Source organism: Colias croceus, chromosome 20, assembly GCF_905220415.1.
Source record: "Colias croceus chromosome 20, ilColCroc2.1".
NCBI lineage: Eukaryota > Metazoa > Arthropoda > Insecta > Lepidoptera > Pieridae > Colias > Colias croceus.
In genome coordinates this window covers 9,466,468-9,486,172 of record NC_059556.1, presented here as the reverse complement: position 1 = coordinate 9,486,172, position 19,705 = coordinate 9,466,468, and the positions used below count along the sequence as shown (strand labels likewise).

At 35.4% G+C, this 19,705-nt stretch overlaps 2 protein-coding genes across 2 annotated transcripts; both read left to right on the top strand.

Annotated features, from left to right (window-relative positions):
- Nucleotides 1-2,693: 2,693 nt before the first annotated feature.
- On the top strand, nucleotides 2,694-3,759 carry LOC123700856. The gene is made up of 2 exons (XM_045648206.1): nucleotides 2,694-2,832; nucleotides 3,492-3,759. Exons 1-2 carry the CDS (start codon nucleotides 2,740-2,742, stop codon nucleotides 3,702-3,704), a joined length of 306 nt encoding a protein of 101 aa, XP_045504162.1. The 5' UTR covers nucleotides 2,694-2,739; the 3' UTR covers nucleotides 3,705-3,759.
- A 1,327-nt stretch (nucleotides 3,760-5,086) lies between these two features.
- On the top strand, nucleotides 5,087-18,605 carry LOC123700855 (adenosine 3'-phospho 5'-phosphosulfate transporter 1). Its single transcript, XM_045648205.1, has 9 exons — nucleotides 5,087-5,190; nucleotides 6,046-6,156; nucleotides 6,591-6,694; nucleotides 7,755-7,939; nucleotides 8,340-8,564; nucleotides 13,311-13,461; nucleotides 13,983-14,191; nucleotides 17,550-17,675; nucleotides 18,447-18,605. The coding sequence occupies exons 1-9, from the start codon at nucleotides 5,150-5,152 to the stop codon at nucleotides 18,588-18,590; spliced, it is 1,296 nt and encodes a 431-aa protein (XP_045504161.1). The 5' UTR covers nucleotides 5,087-5,149; the 3' UTR covers nucleotides 18,591-18,605.
- Nucleotides 18,606-19,705: the final 1,100 nt, after the last annotated feature.

Genomic DNA, 19,705 nt, shown 5'->3' with positions numbered 1-19,705 from the left:
TCATCAACTTATTATTTAAAGGGGTGGCGATAATCGTTCATACAAACTTTGTTTTATTGGCATTTGTTTTATTTAATCTATACTAATATTATAAATGCAAAAGTAACTCTGCCTGTCTGTCTGTCTGTTACTCAATCACGCCTAAATTACTGAACCAATTTGCATGAAATTTGGTATGGAGATATTTTGATACCCGAGAAAGGACATAGGCTACTTTTTATCCCGGGAAAATAACGCAATCCCGGAAATCCCACGGGAACGGAAAATACTATGCGGGTTTTTCTTTGACTGCGCGGACGAAGCCGCGGGCGGAAACCTAGTTGAAAATAAAATATACACAGAAAATGCTGGACAGTAGTAATATTTAGACGGCTTATCTTTCTTTGTACGTGTGTAACGTAAAGAAAAGGGACAATGAGACGATTTTATAGTACATATCGGTAAAACACAAATATTTGGGTCGAGAGCTTTTTGTAACATACGTTTTAGCTATATTTACATCTATATATTTACTGCTATAAAAATAACTTTTATCGGAAAGGAAGTGTTTTTGTTTAAAAAAAATGTAACGACAACGTCTACAATATAAAATATTAGGTAATTCTAAATTGTAGTCGTTTTTGTTAATGTAGAGCATACCCATAGCACACAAAATTCACAAAGAGAAAATTCTTTATATTGTGTCTCCGAAAAAATAGAATAAAACAATTCAATTACGAGGATTCATTTCTAACTTTCCTACATGCTATCAAAGAAACTCGTGGATTACCAAAAACCGTTGCTGTCTGTCGAGCTAAATCGATCAGCGAAGCACCCCTTTAACCCTGGGGTTTAATTTTATAAGTACTTCCTATACTACTAATATTATAAATGCGAAAGTTTGTGAAGATGTTTGTGTGTGTGTTTGTTACTCTTTCACGCAAATACTACTGAACAGATTACAATGAAATTTAGCACACATATAGAGGGTAACTTGGATTAACACATAGGATAGGTTTTATCCCGAAAATCCCACGGGAACGGGAACTATGCGGGTTTTTCTTTGAAAACGCGGGCGAAGCCGCGGGTGGAAAGCTAGTAATATGATATGAGAAATATATAGTCAATACTTATTTTCGAAATACATCTTATTTTCACATATTTTACCCTTTTAGCATTTCACATATTATAAGCCTGTATCATGTATGCAATGATTTTTGAAAAGCAGTGTGAAACAGATAGTTATCCAATTATGTATTAGCTCTTAGGATACCTATCATAGGTCATAAAACACAACCCTACAATTTAAGTAGAGCTAACTGGCGCCTCCACCAACGTCCTTGGAATTATACTGAGTTTATTGAATCATAATAATTATAGATTGGTTTGTAAGCTATGAGTAATTCACTATATTTTATATAGACTGTAAAATGAATAATTACCTACAAATTACTTTATTGAAGATATAGATACCAATTTTCTGTGCTGAAGCCAACTCAACCAAAAATTTAGAAATACACATAATATTTTCCATACAATCGTAAAACGTTAAAACCTTGCTCAAACAATATTCTAACAGTCTCTGAGGAGCTGTATACGTTAGTATCGCAAAACTTGGTGATACATATTATAAAACTTGAAGTGGAAGGCTTTTAATATCTCCAAGTTTTGCGGTAATAACGGTTTGCGAATTAATTATTGGATTGTATAACTAACAATATTGCCAATATATTTAATTAAGCTACTATACATTTTTGTTAGAAAATACTATCGAAATAAATTAACGGTAGGCCGTAGGTACCATAAAGTTTATAACACTTAATTGTTCAGAATAATTGTAAAGGTGATGGTAATAGATAAGAGGTCAAAGTTCTCAATTACAACCTGATATTATATGTAATAATATTATGTAGTCTTATAAACAACTAAAATAAAAAAGAGACAATAAATCATTTGAATTTGAATTGAAGAGATTTGATTTTTATCGGCATAACTAGTTACTTAGATTTTTTTCTTTTTTATATGTGCATGTTTAAACTAATATTGTTATGGTATGGCAGGGGTTTTCAGCTAGGTGAATAAATTTAGTAAGTATGTAGGTATTTAAAAAAATGTTCATTGACGAAACACATGACTTTCATTTGTTATTTTGTTTACATGGATCATGGTAGGGGTTCACTAACCCCATAATAAACGTACTTACATAATATACCCTATATTCACGTGGGTAGAAAAGAAACTACGTGTTGAGGTGACCTTACAAAGCCATTTAGTTAATTGTTTTTACAATAATTATAGCAGCTAATTAAGATCTTATATACTTTTTGTAGATATGTTTTATAACTACTAATATTCTAAATGCATTGTTTATGTTAGCCTTTTCTTGGACGTTGGAGAGCGAATTGGTGATATGTCATATGTGGTATCTACTGTAATTCAATATGAATAAATAATTTATTACCGGTAGGATACTTTTATGTATTTAGATTACAGGGTGTAAGCTTGCTGGTAACATAGATTGCTGGTTGGAAGGTAAAAAGTCATTTACAAAGTTTTGTACCGTATTTTATGTGGTATTTTACCAGAGTATGAAATCGACAATAGTACGAATCGTTATCAACCTTTTCTGAAAAAGCTCTAGACTCCTTGCAATCACGCCAAAAATATGTCAAACTGCGAAAATTAAATAAATGTCAATCAGATAAAACACATAACACAAAGCAAAATCCGTAAAAATACTATGAAAATGAAATAAGCAAAATGAAGATGAGTCTGCTGCACGCGTTGGCGGCGCTGCTGACTGTGCTGATGCTGGTGGTGCGGCAGCGGCACGCGCTGGCGGCTGTCTGCTCTGTAGGTTGCGTGTACATGAAGATGAGTCTGCTCACTGCTGCACGCGTTGGCGGCGCTGCTGACTGTGCTGATGTCTGCTCTGACCATACCTAGGCTTTGTTCATAAATTGATTTACTCAGATTTCTTAAGTTTATAGTATTTGCCTATATTTTTGTAAAGTAAAAATGTTGATAATTTTTTACATATGAAATTTCCACTCGTGTCCTAATCCACTAAACATAATATTATAATATAAACATGGTGTTTATAGTAGTTGATTGCTTTCGTGGAAACTAATTACCCTTCCAAACCGAAAATCGTTTTCTGAAGCCCACTGCTCAGAAGGACATTTAATTTGCGGTTCAATCTTGAAATTATAACAAAATTTCAATTAATTCCCTAATCCAAATACTCACAGGCTTATTAGTTGCAATTTTTGTAGTACCTAATTTTAAACTAAATGTCGTTATTTTGAAATGTTGGCGAATAGCCATAAAGATTTATAATAGAAAATGAAAACACAGCACTTCGCTTTTAGGACATGTAGGTACTGATAACTTTGCCTAAAAATCCACGAGATACAACATGCACAGCATTTGTTAATAAAAACAAATTGCATATTTCAAAACTCTTGTGTACAAAATATTATTAAAATTCATATTCCTTCTTTCTTTTACAGAACAGCATAAAGCCGAGGAAACTGAAACTGGAAACACAATTACAAAGCAAGTATTGCGACAAGCCATCGATCAGATCGTGCAAGCTGATGCATTGCGCCCACAGAGAAAATTGCGCCCAGCAGACTTCGTTCTTCCAGAGACCCAAATACAAGAGAGACCCAGAAATAAACATAGACAACGAACAAATCGGACATCGTCCTTGTGAAGATTAAGCTAATAATACCCGCAAAATAAATTGTAACATGTAAAAGCACAATAAATATGTAGAAAAAAAATCAAAGTTTTTTTTGACGAGATAATTTAAGACAATAATTTACCTAACTGTATAACTTTTAGCTATGATATTATGACTATGATGAAGGTTAGGGAAATAAATGATTTTTGTAGAGTCTACGTTAGATATCATCTATTTTACTTAATTAGTAGCGTATTTTTGATAAAGTTTTGTAGTTAGGAACCAATACAACAAAAACGAAGTGGGTGCCTATTAATTTATCGATATAATGCATAATAAATAAAATACATTAGGAACAAGGTCGAGCTGGTGAATTATACTGTCGTCGTCTCGTCGCAGGTACTAAAAGATATCTGACGTTTTTCTTGTAATATGGACAGGCTGGTTCATCGCAACCTAAAACTTCAGCTTCGTGGATGATATGACCACCTCCCTGCAGTAATTCGTCTCCTAAAATAAGTCTTCTCGCACAAGCAAGTAAGCACGGTCCACACACCGCCACAGCACATAGTGCAGCTAAGAACTCAAGAATAAACATTGTTGTATCAAAGTCGCTCCACATTGTAATTTAGATTGTAGGTATCCCACATTAAATCTTCCATGCGTATGTATTGGTTCAGAATTATATTTTTAATTTTATTTTGACTAATATTACGGAGAGAAAAGGGTTAAAAATTATATTGAATCAAATGTCAGTCTATATTATATTTTGATTAACCTTTGTCATATCATAATAATATTATGATAATGAGGTAATACCTGTGGGTAATACTGTGTTGTAATACAATGAAATTTTAAACTTTTTGTACGAAGGAAAATAGTCAACATTTTCGTATATCCTATATATTTAGGCAATAACTAAATGGTAATTATATACGTACGGTACGTATATAATTACCATTTACGTACCTGATGTCTTATATAAATGGTTATCATTTATCAATATTTTTATTTCCGTTGGTTCTTTTCTAGTCTAGATTCTAAATAAAATCATAGTTAAGTATTTTTTATAAAATTAGTAGTAAGATGGCAGCAACCGCAGCAACGTGTTTCTAGAAGATTATGTCCTGGCAAATAGGCATATCTTCTTGCTTGCTTCTTTCCATTAAAAAAAAAGATTATGTCAATTTTAGCCTCGAATTTTATTTTATATCAATGTTTTATAATAGCCAAGAAGCTTATATCCTCTAATACACTGGAGATTGCACTATGACCATTAATCTAAGCTTCTTGATAATAGCTGATAGCTCGACGTTGACAGTGGACATGTTTGACACAACGTTGACAGTTGACACTTACTCTTTGGTTGACACATAAACATGAGTCTTGTGATGTTTCGAAGATGTAATCACTTCGTTATTAAATTAAACAGTGATTGAATCCTACTAAAAACGTAACTAGACTATTAAATCTAAGATCTTAATGAATGAAAAATCAAACATGAAGGGAAAAGTGTTAATTGGGTAAGATAATGTACATTGTTTGTTTCCTTTTTACAACAAAAATTATTAATAATTGCATAAATTGCAATATATGAGGTCAATGACTACCGGCTAGTAAAATTTCGCTACGATCGTACAGTTAACGTTTTAGTTACCGTTATAATATTGGCAACAAGTTTGTTAGTATACATCTAAAATGTTTATTTTTTATACAAAATTAAGTGCACTCCGTAAATAATGTATAATCTAAAGACTTTAAAGTATGTATTATGATTATTCTCTAACATTTCTTTGAATTTCTATCAATGGTGGATTTACAAACAGATGAATAGGTTTAAACTTTAGCTTATGGTGGAAAATGTTTACAGACTGCAAGTTCAGGGACAGTTATGTTGACTGTAATAAGTCAGGCCCCGGAATCACAGACACAATAGAAAATATATTGTGTCGTGGACCGATAGGGCCACTTGGGGCTCAATGGGTTAAAATACTCCTATAGCATAACAAGTATAGCATGATTTTTCTTTTTTTCTATTCTAGAGTAATATTATTTTATAATTTTCTCAATTCATAATCATTGAAGAGCAATGTCAAATGTAAATCTCCCACCACTTTCAATTTGTGTATAAAATAAACATCAAATTTTCCTCAACAAATCTTATTGATACATTTTATTTGAACAACTTTATATTGTTACTGTGAAATTGCATGAAATAAATCTTTATTGATATTATATATGTGTAAAAATTGTCACAGTGCAATAAAATTACGTGAACTATTTATCCGTGCATATTTCCCATATCAGTAAAATGTAGTGTACTATTTATTTGAGTAATGTTTAATAAATGTGTAATAATTTAACGTTATAATGTACAGGTTGGTGCTAATATCATGTGTGCTGGTGACATGGCTGTTTGGACATTTTTACCATGAATTGCTGGAAGCATATGAACAGAATGGGACTCTCGCACAATCTGAATATTCATGGTAAGAAGTATACAATACTGGTTCAATTCTATATTTTAATTTATAGCAATGTACTGTATTGCTACAATTTTGCAAATTTCCTGTAAGTGTTGGTATGTAAGTAATCCATTGATTATTTCAAATTGATTATTACTATTTTGATAATAAATAGAGATAGACTACCTATTGAAAACAATTTTAATAAATCATCATTTTACAATAAAAATGTTTACTGTAATTTTATGTTTTAATTATCTTTCACACACAACATTAAAAATCAAATCTGATGCTAGTAAATTATAGTATTTTTTTTGTTTGTTTAAAAATTATTTTTATAGTATTTTTAAATTTATTTAAGTAAGTATTGTGTTCTTTATTTAAAATATCTCAATTATTATCACTTGACCTATAATTCTTACTTGGATATCAAAAAATGATAATTCATGACATTTCAGGGTTTTACGTCTGCTACTGAACTGTGTGGGTTATTCCACAATAGTGCTGCCTGCTTTTATCCTGTACAAGTATTTAGAACGAATCAATTATTTTGATAAAATATGTGAGTAACTATCTTTTAAAATAAATATGATCCTTTAAAAAATACTAAATTGCTTAAATAACAAAAATTAACTTAAAACCAACCGTCAAGAAACAGTCGAATTAAGAATGAAATTTCATTTAAACTAATATTTGTGTTCATTCATTGAAATATTTAATTTTATCCATGAAAATCTTTATCTTTTGAAATATGTATTTTTAATCTTTATAGGCTATTTGATATAAAAATATTGGGTAATTATGATTGTATAAGGTAGTAAAACAAACATAGATAATGAGAAGAGTTAACAAAGTCCACAGGGTGTTATTTTTCCAAAATTTTTGTGACTCATTTTAAAAATTAGAACGGAATTATTATAAGACCTTATTCTGGGGCTTCGCAGTCCGCTCCTGATGGACTTGGCGTGATGATATATGCCTTTAGCCTTAGTAGATAAATGGGTTATCTAACACCAAAATAATTTTTCAAATCATAGCTGTAGTTCTTGAGATTAGCGCATTCAAACAAACTCTTCAGCTTTATAATATTAGCATAGATTTATGGTGAAATAAAGTAAACATAATGGTGAATGACGAATTGCATTGTGCATGGTTCATTATAACGTAGCTATGAACATAAGCCTATAATTTGCTCTCTGTGACAGTATTTCAATAATTTACGTATTTATTTTATAGCTAGAGAAAATGACAATATTGATATTTAAAAACATTAAAATGTTTTTTATTAGTTTTGGTTTTAGGATATGTTTTAATGTAGGAGTAGGTACTGAGTTTGAAACATTTTAAAAGAATTGAAAAAAAGTATTTATTTATTTAGCTCTTATCAAAGTTCAATAGGCAAAGCCAGAGTGAGGTACCTAGGTATATAAAATTTGTATCAAACTATGTATCTGTAACGGCAAACATTGTTTTGCTTACTTCTTATTACTTAGGGGTATGAAAAATAGATTTTATCCTACCTGATAAGCACACAAAATTTCATGAAAAATTGTCAAGCTGTTTCAGAGGAGTTCAAACATCATAACACAATAATTTTGTATATTAACCTAATATTTTCATAGCAAATACAACATGGATATCGCGCATCCTGCACGCGTGTTTCGCGGAACAGAACGAGCGGCTGCCAGAGTCGGTTAAGCTGAAGGAGGAGGGCCAGCACGAGACCCTGGAACTGGTGTTCTGTTTCTCGGGGCTGATGGCTGCGTACCTTGTGTGGGGGCTACTGCAGGAGAAGATTATGACACAGGTGATTGTGGGGGGTGTAGTAGTGAATGTAAGGGGGGAAGTGAATGTAAGGGGATGTTTTGTGATTGTTGTTGAAATAATAGTTGATTGAAATTCCAAAATTAGAAGTTTGTAAAGGGGGAAGAGGGAGTGATGTATTTGGTTGGATTACCGTTGAAGGAATAACAACTGAAAAAAAAAATCTAATGCAATTTTTTTTGCCGTAAGAAGTCTAGTTTGCTGAGCATAGTATTAACTTAATCATTTGACTACTGTCAGTCATTGGTCTATACTCTATACCATTAATAAAAAAAATATTTATTTTTGATCTCAAAAACTACTGATTATAAAAAAAAATAAGTACCATTTATTTTTATTCTCTTTCGTCAATCTATATTTCAATGTGTCATTGCTTGAGCCAGAACTACACGCTTGCCGACGGCACTGTAGTGCGGTTCAACGACTCGCAGTTCCTCGTGTTCATCAACCGTCTGTCCGCGTGTATACTGGCGTTCGCCCGTTTGCGCTGGGTCGGGGCTCCGCTGTTCGCAGCTCCGCTGTACAAGTTCGGCTACTGCTCGCTCACCAACATCGTGAGCGCCTGGTGCCAGTACGAGGCGCTGAAGTACGTCAGCTTCCCCACGCAGGTCGGTACCGCTATACATTAGGTGCTGTAGAGCAGCTCTACAAGTTGCACTACACTATTACATACTTTAAACAACTATACTCACAATCGCCTATTAAAAGGTCGTCAATATATGTATCAGCGGCGTGGTGTTTTGTTCACACAACATTCACACAAATAATAATAATTATTCCTAAGCTTTTAGCCGATTAACAAGGAGTCAGAAATTATCATTAACTATCTTAAATGATATTGGAATGAATATAACATCATCGAAACACCAATAAATTGCCCGAAAATGTGATCCTTCGAGCCGGAAAAATATATAAAAAAATATTTCTAGTTTTAGTTCTAGTGTGTATGTGGATGGAGGAATATGGCATTCCTCTATCGAAAAAGGGAGGATTCTTGACCAGTCTGCTCGACTGGCCGGTAAGGCCCTGATGAATGTTGTCGGAAAGTTGTATACAGGGTATAATCGTTAAGTGTGCACAGGCGATTATTCCGTAAGTATTACAGATAACAAAAAACGTTAAACTGATATCGAAAGTACTTAACCTAATGAGTAAAATGGCCGTACCTAATAAATTTTTAAAAATAAATCGAGAAATATCACAAAAAATTATCTTTAAACCCTCCCATACATTAAGTATGAAATATGAATATCCCATAATATACATTTAATATGAAAGATTTCAGCTTTCTTTTTCTTTTTATGGTTTTCTGCTTAAATTACTTCGCAAATTTGAAGTGGCATTTTCCACACTTTTCCCGGACATTTTCACGCATTTTCCGGATATTTTCCGGGAATTTGCCGGTCATTTCCCTGTCATTTTCCTGGCATTTTCCGGGGATTATCCAGGCATTTTCCACGCTTTTCCCGGACATTTTCACGCATTACCCGGATATTTTCCGGGGATATCCGGAAAATGCCTTTAAAATATTCGGAAAATCTCCGGAAAATGTCTGGTTAATGCCCGGAAAACTCCCGGAAAATATCCGGAAAATGCGTGAAAATGTTTGGGAAAAGCGTGGAAAATGCCTGTAAAAGTCTGGGAAAGGCTTGGAAAATCCCCGGAAAATGCCTGGTTAATGCCCGGAAAACTCCCGGAAAATATCCGGAAAATGTTTGGGAAAAGCGTGGAAAATGCCTGGAAAAGTCTGGGAAAGGCTTGGAAAATAACCGGAAAATGCCTGGAAATGTCTGGGAATTGCTTGGAAAATTCCCGGAAAATATCCGGCAAATGCGTGAAAATGTCCGGGAAAAGCGTGGGAAATGCCTGGAAAATGTCTGGAAAATGCTTGGAAAATCCCCGGAAAATGCCTGGGAAATTCCCGGAAAATAACCGGAAAATGCCCGAAAAATATCCGGGAAATGGCCTGGGAAATGCTCGGAAAATTCCCGGAAAATATCCGGCAAATGCGTGAAAATGTCCGGGAAAAGCGTGTGAAATGCCTGGAAAATCCCCGGAAAATGTCAGGGAATTGCGTGAAAAGAAAGAAAGAAAGAAAGAAAGAAAAAACATTTATTTCAAGGACATCAATAAAGAACATCAATACAAAAAATAAATAAACAAAACTGAACTAAACTAAAAATGAATATTACATTAAATTTACACACAAGAGAAAAAGTAAAAAAGAACATGAGAAAAAAAAATAAAAATAGAGAAAATCAATTGTAAAACAGTGTCCTTGAAAAAGGGAAGCCAACTCAGCATTATCTATGCTGCAATTGAGCACACACAGAGCTGGTTTTCAGTGGCCCCTAGACATTGTAACGATTAGAGAAACAATATATATACTACTTACTATTACTTACTAATATTAAAATGCGAAATAAAAATAGAATAAATACAGAATGTAATCACAAAAACATATAGAAGGGATCGGTAGACAAAAAATATTTTCATAAAATAGTTATATTTAAAAAAAATAAATAAAATAAAACAATAAATAAATAATAATAATAAATAAAAATATTTGATATATTTACATACATACCATATTTAAATGTACATATCGCCACTAAGGTTGGATTTGTTGCATAAGTAATACAATTTTGTATTTTTTCTTAAAATTCTCAACTGTTCTAAGGCTGGGAAGTGGTGGTGGTAAGTTGTTCCAACACTTAGTGGCACTGTATTTGAAACTTCCTCGAAAACTAGCAGAGTGGTGCTTGGGAATGGTGAGTTTAGTTGCAGCTTGTCTAGTATTATATACTGGATTTTGGTCACCTATCCAGACAAGCTTTTCAAAGAGGTACTGAGGAGTTTCAGACTTAATAATTTGAAAAAGGAACGAGGCAAAGTGGAGCCGTCTACGGTTCTCCATATTTAAACAACAGGCTTTATTAATAAATGGTGTTATATGCTCCCGTGGAGGAATGTTCCAACAGAAACGGGCACATGCATTTTGTACCCGTTGTATTAGCTGCTTCGTACGAGCAAGTATCCGCCTCCCGTATACCACGTCCATGTAATTAAATTTTGATAATACGAGACTGTCACACAGCCTAACACGTAGTTCCGGATTTAGGTACTTTCTAATACGGTACAGGATTTTAATGCGATAGAAGCAGTTAGCTGCAGTAACACCGATATATTTTTCAAATCTGAGGTTTTCATCAAAGATTATTCCCAAATTTCGAGCTTCACCAACACGTTCCAGAACTTTACTACCTATACAGACAGGAATAAGATGACATTGAATTGAGTTTACTACTTTCGGTGTGCCTAGGATCATATACTTGGACTTAGTTGGATTAAGAACTAGTGAGTTACGGTTTGACCAATCGAGTATGGAAGCTAAGTCTGAGTTTAACTTATTTATCGCAGAATGTGCTTCGTTCGGGTGAAATGATATAAATAACTGAACATCATCAGCATATATATGATATCGGCACGATTTTATTTGTTTTACAATATCAGCAGTATATAATATAAATAAAAGAGGGCCCAAAATGGAGCCTTGAGGAACTCCTTGTGTAACAGGTTTACGCTCTGACATCTTATTACTACCGTCTTCCATTGCTACTGACACCCTTTGTGTTCGATTACTCAAATAACTGTTGAACCATTTTATAGTAGAATGACTGAGACCATAGTATGCGAGTTTAGATAATAGTAGTGATGTATTTAAAGTATCAAAGGCTCTCGAATAATCCAAAAGCACAAGGATTGTCCCTTTTCCTTCATCTTGCGCACTAAGAATGTCATCCAGCACATCAGCCACAGCTGTTGTTGTACTTTTGCGTTTTCTGAAACCAGACTGACGATCCGGTAAGATGTTATGATTTTCAATAAAACTCATCAACTGCTTGTGCGCCAGCTTCTCTATTACCTTTGAAAGACACGGTAGTATGCTAATCGGTCTAAGATCTTTGAAATTTTGTGGATTATTAACTTTAGGTATGGGGCGCACAAGCGCGTTTCGCCACAAACTGGGAAATGTATCAGTTGCAAATGATTGATTAATGATATACGTTAGAGTTGATAGCGTCGATGGGAGTGTAAACTTGATCATTTCCAACGAAATATCATCAATTCCAACTGCTTGCGACTTAAGTTCCTGGATAGCATGTAGTACATTGGACTCATTTACAGACGTAAAAGAAAATGTGGCATCTCCGTGTCGATGAAATTCATAAAAGGTCAATGCGGACAATGGTAAACTGTTCGATGGAACATCAAGGAAATGATTATTTAAGGAATCAGGATCGCTAAGATGTCCGGGCAACATAGGCTGCATCCGGGAAAACTGAAAATGTCTGGGAAATGCTTGGAAAATCCTCGGAAAATGCCTGGGAAATTCCCATAAAATAACCGGAAAATGCCTGGGAAATGCCCGGTAAATGCCTGTAAAATATCCGGAAAATCCCCGGAAAATGCCTGGGAAATGCTCGGAAAATTCCCGGAAAATATCCGGCAAATGCGTGAAAATGTCCGGGAAGAGCGTGGGAAATGCCTGGAAAATCCCCGGAAAAAGTCAGGGAAATGTCCGGAAAATGCCTGGGAAATGCCCGGAAAATGCCTGGGAAATGCCCGGAAAATTCCCGGAAAATATTCGGAAAATGCCTGGAAAATGTCTGGGAAATGCTTGGAAAATCCCCGGAAAATATCCGGCAAATGCGTGAAAATGTCCGGGAAAAGCGTGGGAAATGCCTGGAAAATCCCCGGAAAAAGTCAGGGAATTGTCCGGAAAATGCCCGGAAAATGCGTGAAAATGCCTGGAAAATGTCTGGGAATTGCTTGGAAAATCCCGGGAAAATATCCGGCAAATGCGTGAAAATGTCCGGGAAAAGCGTGGGAAATGCCTGGAAAATCCCCGGAAAATGTCTGGAAAATATCCGGAAAATGCATGAAAATGTCCGGAAAAAGCGTGGAAAATGCCACTTCAAATTTGCGAAGTAATTAAAGCAGAAAACCAAAAAAAGAAAAAGAAAGCTAAAATCTTTCCTATTAATTAATGTAACTATATGGGATATTCATATTTCATTTATGTATGGGAGGGCTTAAAGATAATTTTTTTGATATTTCTCGATTTATTTTTAAAAATTTATTACGGCCATTTTACTCATTAGGTTAAGTACTTTCGATATCAGTTTAAAAGTTTTTTGCTATCTGTAATACTTACGGAAAAATCGCCTGTGCACACTTAACGATTACACCCTGTATATGCTCTGAACATTGCACATGCTTGAAAACATTGAACTCAGAGCATGTATGATATCCATGATGTCAAATCTGATGTATAAATTTGCGGGCTCCAGGTGCTGTCGAAATCGTGCAAGGTGATCCCCGTGATGCTGATGGGCAAGCTGATCTCTCGCAACACGTACGAGCTTTACGAGTACGCGACCGCGGTGCTCATCTCCGTGGGGATGGTCATGTTCATGTACGGCAGCCATGATGATTACGCTGGTGAGATTTTAAATCTATAAAAGTTTTGAGGTGCTAATTTCGAATTTGCTTATTTTAAATTTAATTTTGAGTTCTTTAATATTGATTTTGAATTGCCCGTGAATATAATAAAAAGGCCGCTATCGTGTGGGTTGTTCTAGATCAAGAAGTATATTATTGTGTAATATTTTATACTTTTTAGTTTTTGATAAGTCATAAGGCCTTTGATTAAGTGAATCATATTCCGCTGCTTAAAAACTTGTCCGGGGTTGTTCATATTTTAACTTGATAGTAGCTTGTGGCTTATTTACTCAATAGAACTTTAAATAATATTTTTGTAATCGTTTGGGATGGCATCTCTTTTTTAACAGTTTTGGTGTTCCACAAGGGTCGTATCTGAGGCCTGTTTTTTTTTTAATTTTTATTAACGTTAGGTTTAGTGTGATCGAATATGAATGCGTCCCAAAGATTTATTTTGGTATAATTTGACGTTTATAATGCAATATTATGAGGTTATGTACTGAACCCGTGTGTGCGCGTAGCGTCCACAGCGACATCGGTGTCGGGCGTGTGCTTGCTGGCGCTGTACATGTCGTGCGACAGCTTCACGTCGTCGTGGCAGGGCGCGTTGTTCGCGCGCTACTCGCTGCGGCCGCTGCAGATGATGGGCGCCGTCACGCTCTGCTCCTGCGCGCTCTCCGCCGCCGCGCTGCTGCGCGCGCCCCGCCCGCCGCTGCCGGCGCTGCTGCAGGTACACACGCGCTGCTGCAGGTACACACGCGCTGCTGCAGGTACACACGCGCTGCTGCAGGTACACACGCGCTGCTGCAGGTACACACGCGCTGCTGCAGGTACACACGCGCTGCTGCAGGTACACACGCGCTGCTGCAGGTACACACGCGCTGCTGCAGGTACACACGCGCTGCTGCAGGTACACACGCGCTGCTGCAGGTACACACGCGCTGCTGCAGGTACACACGCGCTGCTGCAGGTACACACGCGCTGCTGCAGGTACACACGCGCTTAGTAGTTCTAAATTTAAAACTTATATAAAAAATGTACTAGTTCAGAGAGCGTACTACAGTATTCAGGAATATATGGACGATAAAGACCCATGGAGGGTTGTCGCATAAAAACCACAGGACAGTTCTTTGGCATATTATAATATATTATGTATAAGTTAGATATATGTTACATATTATATATTGACATGATTTTAAAAGAGCAACTATGGAGTTTCTTGCCGATTCTTCTCCATAGATACTGCTTTCCGAATCGGTGGTAAATGTTAAAAATACTTATGTAATGACGATTCGAAAGTGCTACTAAATAGTAGTCTAATTGAATAAATGAATGTTTGAGTTTGAGTTTGAGTTTTGTAAAGATGGAACACGACTTTTTTTGTTGAATTTATATTTTTTGGTTTTATGGCATTCAAATGCTTTGTAAATATAAATTTATAAAGAATAGAAAAAATTCGATCACGAGGCGGGACTCGAACCCGCATCCTTTCGCGCCATTCCGGGGCGGATGCATGACCAACTCAGCCACTCGTGACCCGCCAGAACAATCGAATTTATTCTATTCTTTCAGTTTTATGCTAAGAGCAATAAACCTATAGAGTACTTGTATCGAGCGTATACAATTTACATATATTTGTTTCTCTCTATCTAAAGAAAACGTCGTATGAAAGAATGAGACAGCTATAGACAACAAGCTACGTTTCAACATAGTCATGGCACCATTTTTACTATAGGTACGTATTTAGATAGATAGAAGGTGATAGTGATGGGATGTGCTTCAATCGATAAAATCGTGAATGTATTTTGCATTTACGGATTCGTGAAATAATAAATAAAAAAAACAAAACTTATAATTAATTTCAGTTGAATACATTATTTGTATATAATAAATGCGAAATTATGCGAGAATGGATGTTATTCTTTCACTGCGGAACCGATTACAATGAAATTTTGTACATACACACATAGGTTAGGTTTTATCCCGGAAATCCCACGTGAACGGGAACTGTGCAGGATTTTCTTTAAAAACGCGGGCGGAAAGCTAGTATATTATAAAAGAAATTTTAAAACTTGAAATGTACCTAATTTAAAATAAAGAAGGAAATGATGATAAAGTTAAAGGACTGAGGAGAAAGGCACAGTCAGCATGAAGGAATCATGCAGCATTTTAACAAGTTAATAAAAGGACAGTCTTAATGAAAACATTTTCCTAACATCCTACTAATAAAGCGAAAGTTTGTGAGGATGAATGTTTGTTACTCTTTCACGCGAATACTACTAAACCGATTACAATGAAATTTGGAAAAATTACTTTTGATCCCGTAAATCCAACAGGAATGGGAACTATGCGGGTTTTTCTTTGAAAACGCATACGTATATTAAGTATGTATTTCAATAGTAGTTTCTCATCTATGAGAACTGTCATTTAATCAACCGTTTAATTTTCACATAGTTAAGTACACATTTAAAGTAACTTATGTGTAAAAAATTTCAAAATAAAAATTCACTCTCTTTAATCAAATGTATTTATTATCTAACTACAGGAACAAAAAAAACGTAAGCGTAAGATTGCACAATTCTTCTAGAGTATCCATCTTGATAACACGCAGGCTCGAAATGCAGTGAACACAATATAGCAAATTGTGGCGGCGTCCAATCAACTCATGTCTCATGTTTTATACCCATTTTTTATTTAGCTCTGGAAATCTAAAACAAAATGAATTCATTAATAATCTGAAAGAGAAATTAATAAACAACAAACGAAAACTAAAACACATAAGGCAAATAAAACAACCACGTGGCCGTTTTATTTTCCTGCGGTAAAAAATTTACATCTATTATTTGCAACAACAACTACATAATATAAATCTGATATAAGAAACAAAATAAATAAATCAACGTTAATATGAAATAGATTTTTTGTCATAAATCGATAATATACGCTAGATGTGTTACAACACTACGGTTGTAAACAAAATGCCAAACGTGATATTATTGTGACATTTTTTAAAAATTATTTCATTATTCTATATTCCACAACCCCATAAAGTGGGTAAATGTTACAGTTACAACATAAAATTACAAAAAAGCGCTTGATAAAACCTTCAAATAGGTTTAAAACATAAATATTTATCAATTTGCTGAAAATCACTTACCGATGGAAAGATATTTGCACATTGTTTTTATCCAAAACTCCCATTCGACTAGTGATAGCCGGTTGATAAACATACAATAGTTATTTTAGCACACTGACAAATAAAAAGAAACACTGTACACTTTATATTTTCTAAATATTTCGTTAAAAACACTTGACACACTGAGCCCACCAGCTGGTTGGAAAACAAACTGACTGCCGGCGCGCTACGTTTGAAGACAGTGCAGATACTCTATCGCTATCTCAATCTGGCTTATGCTGTTATTGACTAAGAGTAAGTAGATTAGAAAATATGTATTTTGTTCTGTCTCAATATAAGAACTCTATAGGTTTATTGCTCTTAGGTTTTATGTGTCTTAAGGGACACACCGCGCGCCATCTATTGAGATGATTTAACAACCATCTCAACCAATATGAAGCACTTTTCAGTGAATACAATATTGTAACGATGGAACACGACCTCAATCGAATTGCTCTGGCGGGTCACGACTGGCTGAGTTGGTCAGGCATCCGCCCCGGAATGGCGCGAAAGGATGCGGGTTCGAGTCCCGCCTCGTGATCGAATTTTTTCTATTATTTATAAATTTATATTTATAAAGCATTTGAATGCCATAAAATCAAAAAATATAAATTCAACAAAACTGCGTATGCAGTATGACGTCACGCCGCGCGCGTCTTCATAGACACTACACATGTGCAATGTGTAAATGTGTTTACGTTCCAGCTCTTCTTAATCGGCCAATACACACTGAAACTGAACTGAAAGAATATAATAAATTCGATCGCTCTGGTGGGTCACGAGTGGCTGAATTGGTCAGGCATCCGCCCTGGATTGGCGTGAAAGGATGTGGGTTCGAATCCCGTCTCGTAATCGATTTTTTTCTATTCTTTATAAATATTTATTTGTTAAAATAAAGTACTGTCTGATGCAGCACCCGATGTTCGTGTTCGACTGCCTGTTGCTGTCGGGCAGCTCAGCGCTGGGGCAGGTGCTCATCTACCGCACCATCGCGCGGTTCGGGGCCGTCGTGTTCACCATCATCATGACGCTTAGACAGGTAACTTGCACTTTTATACAGCCTTACATTACGAGTACAATGAGTTTTTTAAATACTATTTTAACGCAACTTTTGTATTTACTTTGAATAGTATTTACTTTCTGTACTATTATACTATCTGTACTATTCTGTACTAATCAATTAATGTTATGTCACTTTCATTGAAATTTAATTTCCTCTAAATTCAATTACATTTTTTATATTTTCACTTATTTTATAACTCGTATGTAAGTATATTTTAAATATAATATGGTTTTTCTCACTTCTGTTGTTAGTTCTAACATCCGAAATGGGATTAATTACGAGAATTGAAGTGAAAATTATTTTGAAAGGACTAGGATTCTACATACAATTATTCATTTTAAGTTATTTCTTATTCAAACTCAAATTCAAACATTTATTTATTCAATTATACTTCTTCAAGAAACACTTGAAACGTCATTATATATTTTCAACATTTACTACCGATTCGGAAAGCAGTGTCTATGGAGAAGAACTAACTGATCCCTGTGTTATCCGTACAATTATGGAAAAGTAAATAAATAATATTTTCTTGAAATTGATATTTTTGGTTTTATGGCATTCAAATGCTTTATAAATATAAATTTATAAAGAAAAGAAAAAATTCGATCACGAGGCGGGACTCGAACCCGCATCCTTTCGCGCCATTCCGAGCGAGGACAGGATGCGGGTTCGAGTCCCGCCTCGTGATCGAATTTTTTCTATTCTTTATAAATTTATAATATTTAGTTATATTTGTGTGTGGTGCAGGCGGTGTCGATCCTGGTGTCGTGCGCGGTGTACGGGCACGCGGTGTCGGCGCGCGGCGCGCTGGGCGTGCTGCTCGTGTTCGGCGCCGTGCTGCTGCGCCTGCACTGCCGGCGCCGGGCCAAGCGCGGCGCCGTGCCCGCGTAGCACATACCCCCCCACTGCCCCTCCCCCTCCCCGCCGCACACCCCGCCCGGGTATACGCCCGTGTGCAATCTGGACTGTTCGAGAACGTTCCAGCTACGGCTCTGATCAGCTTCTACATCCTGCAAACATACGCTCCCCTCCCCCCTCCCTTCACCGCACACACCACCGGAGTACTCCCGAGTGATCGACCTTTGTGAATTTGGACTTGGTAACGTTGGAACTACAGGTCTGATTAGTGCCGCCGACACTAACTTTCTGGACTAGAACGTTCGACCTGCCGCTCGCAGCCGTTGCTGCTCTACACGCTTGTGCATATTGTTTAGATCTTTCGATCGCAGCAAGTTAAATCAATTGCAGCACAACACTCTGCTCAACTGTTCTAGAATCTAAACATTCAAGTTATGACTGTAAATTGGTGCAGCACGCTGATGAATTGTTCCAAAATATTTAATAATGGTGTAATTTTAATCAGTATACATCTCAAATTTACAACTACTTAAAAACTTAGTAGCATTCGTGTGAAAACGTAGTAAAATAATATCTTAGCTCTCTGTCTCAATAAATGGCACCGTGTTCCACCTCAATTGTTCTAGAATTTTGTTTTATGGTTGTGGAACTTAAGAGTGATGACACTTAGTGACAATTTAGAACTTTTAAGATAAAGTGTATTTTATAGTAAAATATATAAATTTCAAGGCCTAGTGAATCTTCTAGATAATTCTAGAACTCGAATAATAACCTGAGACTGGATGATTTATATTGGAACATTCTAGAACTTGTATAGAATCCAGTGAAATTTTCTAGAATCTTAGAATTGTTCACGATACTACTTAATGAATATCCAAACCTATACAATATGTAATTAGAACTCGTAAATATTTCTGTAACTAGTGCAAATTCACCTAGAAGCGGAACTTAGAACTATAAGGAGTGGCATTGGAACATTCGATTCCTATTTGTGACTGTTATATTAATTCTTAGGCAAAACATATGACAAAGTTACATAGCAACAAAATACGTATAATATGTACAACACTACTATTTTTAATTTATTCTCTTTTGAGAAATGTTGATATATATTATAGATAATATTTATAATATTATGTTTAATTTAT

Excerpts from the sequence above, each read along its gene's own strand:
- LOC123700856 (XM_045648206.1), top strand. The coding sequence starts at position 2,740 with ATGAAGATGAGTCTGCTGCACGCGTTGGCGGCGCTGCTGACTGTGCTG. Across the intron at positions 2,833-3,491 it reads CGCTGGCGGCTGTCTGCTCT|AACAGCATAAAGCCGAGGAA; the intron begins GTAGGTTGCGTG and ends TTTCTTTTACAG.
- LOC123700855 (XM_045648205.1), top strand. The coding sequence starts at position 5,150 with ATGAATGAAAAATCAAACATGAAGGGAAAAGTGTTAATTGG. Across the intron at positions 7,940-8,339 it reads AGGAGAAGATTATGACACAG|AACTACACGCTTGCCGACGG; the intron begins GTGATTGTGGGG and ends TGCTTGAGCCAG. Across the intron at positions 8,565-13,310 it reads ACGTCAGCTTCCCCACGCAG|GTGCTGTCGAAATCGTGCAA; the intron begins GTCGGTACCGCT and ends TGCGGGCTCCAG.